Source organism: Euphorbia lathyris, chromosome 10, assembly GCF_963576675.1.
Source record: "Euphorbia lathyris chromosome 10, ddEupLath1.1, whole genome shotgun sequence".
Lineage (NCBI taxonomy): Eukaryota > Viridiplantae > Streptophyta > Magnoliopsida > Malpighiales > Euphorbiaceae > Euphorbia > Euphorbia lathyris.
Genome location: NC_088919.1, coordinates 33,184,820 through 33,189,919, shown reverse-complemented (window position 1 = coordinate 33,189,919; position 5,100 = coordinate 33,184,820). Strand labels below are relative to the sequence as shown.

Genomic DNA, 5,100 nt, shown 5'->3' with positions numbered 1-5,100 from the left:
CTGAGTCAAGGCAAAGGCATATGCCAGAAGCCATACGCCATGAAGTCCTTGCCATATGGATACGTCTTGTAAATACCATTCACCATAAAGGACCCACATCCGTCTAGTAGACATGGATTCACCATTCAAAGTAGATATGCCCATAGTGTCACCAAGCCGTTATCAAGGGAACTGTAACATTAATTAGTTCCTTAAAGGCACTAACGACTTGACATAAAGAATGTAGCATTAAATCACATTAAAGGGCATTAAATGAAGAACTACTTCGATGGTTATGAAAATTAGTATAAATACCCCCACTACGAGGTATTCAAGGTACACTTTCTAAAAACCATATTTTGTGCTTATAGTTTATTCTCTCTAGATTTGTTACTAACTTAAGCATCAAAGTGTCTCCAGCCGAACCTAGGCGCCTCACAAGGAAGCATTCTGGTGAAGGAAATTCTGCAAGATATCAGAACCCCAAAATTCCCAAAAGTCGGCATGTTAGACTCTACATTTGGGGGGTGTGGTTGTTCAACAACATCCTCAGATTGTAGCACTAGCCCGTGAGCGGGTTTCTCATCTAGAGTAACACGATCATTGAAATCATTCTCCAAATCCATGGAAACGGATTGCGGCAGAAGACAAATGTACATGACACACGAACACAACTCGTCAAAAGCGAGAGAAATATCTTGTCAAAAATGAAAAAAAAAATCGAATAACGTATTTTTAACTGAATTTACAACTTACTAATTAGTAGATAAGAGTTTAATGAGACCAAAAATAAATAAAAACAATTTAATATACATGAATAAAAGATCGAACCCGTAAGAGCAGCTTTAGTGGTGGTGTTTTGTTTGTTACTTCCCACTATTAAGTTGCAACCAACCATTTAAAACTCTTGTGACTTTATTTGATACGTTACTGATATTAGTAACAACCTTTTTACTGTTGCATCCATCACATAAAAAGCATTAACAACAAGAGAGTTGATTCTACGGACGGACAAATGTGCTTCATCTGCCACACGCGTTAGAAGAAGCTTTTTTAGCACCTCAAAACCTGTTAAGTAAGTGGGATCACCAGGGTTGAATATAACATTTTCAGTTAATTTCTTTTTTTCAATTTTTTATGTTTTATTATATATATTTTCTCATTAGGAAGTTACAAGACCTCTAATGGCATGTAATTTTTAGATGTGTTTTGGGTGTAGGCCGCACTATAAGTATTTTTCCACCACCACAGCTGCTCTAATGAATAAAAAAAAAAAAAATTGAAAGATGAGATTCAAATTGGTATGTGTATCTATAAATTCCACATTTAGAATCCTCTTAAACATTTTTTTGTTGTAATTATAATGAAAGGAAAAAGAAGGAAAGGAGGGCATCTATCTAGCTAGCAAGGCCAAGGCCGATGTTGAAGGGTGGGGTATGTTTGTGGAGGAGAAAGGGACCCACTAGGCTTAAAAAAAAAAGGAAAGTAGAAACGATAAAACTACCCACCCCCATCCATCATTTTGTATATTCCACCCTGTCACTCCTTGTGTCCGTACTCTGTCTCTTTCTTCTATCTACAACCTGTTACCTTTTCACCCAGTTACTCCCCACTCCGCACGTGCAAAACTCACCCCTCTTATTCCCTCTTACCCCCCTTTCCTTGCCTGTGGTGCAACTAATTAAAGTTGGAGAGAGAAACTATGCATCAATGAACGCTAAGAGAGATAAATATTTTTTTTTCATTGGTCTTGCAGCTGTTTTATTATTACACTTTCTTAGTATTTCTTGTTTCTGTCTCTCTCTCTCTCTCTCTCTCTCCTTCGGATGAAATCAAAAATCACTTCTTTTCCCTAAACCTTTGTTTCTGATCAAATCTTGCACCCACAGAGAAAGGGTGTGCTAATAAAGATCTTATCTTGCTTGCTTGCACCCATGAGATGAGATGAGGATTAGGAAAAGACAGGTACCCTTTTCTCTCTCTTCTCTTTCTCCGGTTCCTCTCTCAGATCCCCTCCCTCCGGTGGTGCAACTTCACCCACTTCCAATTCTCCCCGAAGATGATGATACAGCTGAGTATTTCAATGCTCCGTCTTCATCCGATCATCAAATTCAACCGATCCAAGCTCACAAGGTTAGTAGTGATTTATTGTTTTAAAAAGAATGGGTGCACTTGGATTTACTTTTGTTTCTGCACCCGATTCATTTGTTGTCTACTTTTTCTACTGCAGAAAGATGAAGAAGAGAGTAATGATTATACCAGGTAAGAAAGTTAAATCCTTTCTATGTTGTCATGGAAGAAGAGAAGAAGAAAAAAAGTTAATTAATTTTACCAAATAAGTGGAAGATACTGTTCATAACTGTCACTTATCAATTATCAGCAAGCATTAGCTAATACCTACAAACAAACCCATATAAATATTTATATTTTTATCATCACAATTAATATATAGTAATAGCCCATTCGGTGCATGTTAGCATGGGATGCTACTGGTCCCCCATTCATATGATACGCATCTTCTTCTTTTTTATGTTTTCTTTGTCATTGTCACTGTAAATTTGATTAATCGTTGTGGTATAGGAGCAATCTCTTGGGTGCAAAAACGGATCAAGGTACAGATTTTTATTTTGTTTTGTTATCATTTTAATTAAGAAAGATTAATCATAAGTTATGGTAAGAAAGAGTGTTTAATTTAGTAGGGAGAATGTACGAGGGGGAGAAATTAGCAGTTCCATTGAAGAAGAGAAGAGGGAAATCGAATGAAGAAGAGCAACCAAATAAGAAGATGAAGACGAAGAAATGTGTGGAAGAAAATGATAAGGATTATGAAGAAGGAGAAGAGGAAGAAGAAGAAGAGAAGAAGAGTAGTGTGAAAAAGAGGGGAAGAGGAGGTGCATTAATGGAGGGATCAAGGTGCAGTCGTGTGAATGGAAGAGGATGGAGATGTTGCCAACAAACACTAGTGGGATATTCACTTTGTGAACATCATTTGGGTAAAGGAAGATTAAGAAGCATGAACAGTGTTAGAAGTCGATCAATGGCTACTAGTACTAGTACCAGTGCATCATCCAATAATCATTCGGAGGATGGAATTATGTCAAAGAGGAAGAACAAGCTTGGCATTGTCAAAGCTCGATCGATGAGTAGTTTGTTGGGCCAACAAAATAATGTCATTGCACTCTCACAAACTAAGAACTAGCACCTATTTCAGGTTCATATCTCTCTTTTTTCTTCATAGAAAGTTTTTAAGTTCATGTGTACTGTTGTCATGTCATGGATGCAACTATCTTTCAGATTATTTGTTTCTTATATCATTTTCTATCTCCAATCCTTCTAATCTTTTGTCTTGCTTCAATTTTTTGGTGTGAAGTATTTGCATTCTCTTTTCTGAATTTCTTACGATAATCGGAAAGTAATACAGCCTATCAGCAATATACCATTCAATGCAAGAGAATTAGTGTAAAGAAAAACATATGTAGATATCACAATTAATTGGATGGTGGGATGTAAATTCTCTAAATTTTTCTCACTCTTGTTTCAGGTAATTTTGTTCGGTTCAAAATTTATGTTTTTTTCTAAGAAAATCCCTCCAATAAAACTTGGTTAGCTTTTTTTTTTTTTTTTTTTCTTTTGGGAGAGGGGATTTAGACACCAACGTTTGAATGTGTAATTTTTAAATCTAACATTTACCACACCGTGCAACTTTAATCATCCTTAAGAAAAAATAAGTTTATTTTTTCATGTGCAATTTAATGTCCTTCTCACCTTCGAGCTTCGAGCGTCTTGGTTATCCAGTAAGTATTGAAATTTATGTTAATCATTTTTTTTTATCTTCTATTAACGAGTCTTGAAAGTTCACCGTCTAATAAAAATTATGATTAAAATACATTGTTTTATATATGCTAAATTCACTCTCTCCCAATAACTATAGAACTTAATTTGCACATTATCCATTTTTTCGAACATAATTAGTGTTTAAAATATCGTTTCAAGCATAAAGAACATATTGATTTAATTATTGAGTTCAATATAAATATCAGTGTCAGCGGTTAGATATCAAATTTGACATCTGTACTGAATTCGATAATTAGATTACCGAGTTCTTCAAATTTGAAACTGATATCGATTTTATACATCATTTGAAAGAGAGAAATACCCCATATCTCTTTGGGTTTTCGGTAAAGAAAGTTTTTCTTCATCTTCCGCGATTCTGACACATGAACAATATGTGACTAATGATTTTTTTTTTTTTCTAACTTTTGGAGCTTTACAATGCTGACTTTGGTTTATGGGGATATTCGTCGTAGGTTTCATCTTTAGAAGAATATTATTCACCTCAAATCTTTTTCTCCAAATAACTGGATGATCATGAGAGATTTTAATGCCATTTTAGGGGATCATGAGAAAACTTGTAGACCTTCAAGTTATGGTCTTGTTCACATTTTAGGTCTTTTATTGATTGTTATGGTTTTTTTTATGTTGAAACTTCGAGCGCTCAGTTTACTTGGTGTAACGGCCGATATGGTTCTTTTAGGGTTGAAAGTAAAATAGATTGTTCAATGGTTTCAGGGTTGTTTATGGAATTCTTGGACATTATTAGTTGTATTGCTCTTCCATGTCAGCATAAAACCATCATCCCTTCCTATTTTCTTGCTCTATGGGTGATCAACTGATTTCTCAGTTCCGTTTCTTATCTATGTGGCTCACTTATCCGGATCTCTGTGAGGTCATTAGTTCGTTGCAAGATTCTAACATCTTGTTACCCCCTATTCAGCTTTTATGTCATAAACACCACACTTTCCGGTTGTACGCAGTTGGAATAATAATATTTTCAAGAATGTTGACAATTACATAGTAGTTGCTTCTAGTACTTTATGAACTATTCAAACAAAGATATATAACGAGGGCTCTAGTGACACTTTCATCCCAAAGAATTCTAGAATTATGATGATTTGTTAGGAAATAGGTTACGCTCATTCAAAAAAAAAAAGGAAATAGGTTACGCAATAGAATATTTAAATAAAACTATAATTATTTCCCTAACTCGATAAACTGATTACGCCGTTCTTCGGTAATAATATTCAAACGGTTCAAAAAAATAAACAATTTAACTTTTTAACG

The 5,100-nt window shown here is 34.9% G+C and overlaps 1 protein-coding gene across 4 annotated transcripts; it reads left to right on the top strand.

Moving 5' to 3' along the window:
- Positions 1–1,660: 1,660 nt before the first annotated feature.
- On the top strand, positions 1,661–4,563 carry LOC136209012 (uncharacterized). Of its 4 annotated transcripts, none has more exons than XM_066000350.1 (5): positions 1,661–2,112; positions 2,210–2,241; positions 2,560–2,591; positions 2,676–3,190; positions 4,549–4,563. In XM_066000350.1, exons 1-4 carry the CDS (start codon positions 1,924–1,926, stop codon positions 3,176–3,178), a joined length of 756 nt encoding a protein of 251 aa, XP_065856422.1. In that variant the 5' UTR covers positions 1,661–1,923; the 3' UTR covers positions 3,179–3,190; positions 4,549–4,563. The 4 variants fall into 4 exon arrangements, with proteins under 4 accessions (XP_065856422.1, XP_065856421.1, XP_065856423.1 ...); XM_066000349.1 differs by lacking the exon at positions 4,549–4,563 and adding an exon at positions 4,287–4,358; XM_066000351.1 differs by lacking the exon at positions 4,549–4,563 and having other exon boundaries at positions 2,679–3,307.
- The last annotated feature ends 537 nt before the right edge of the window (positions 4,564–5,100 follow it).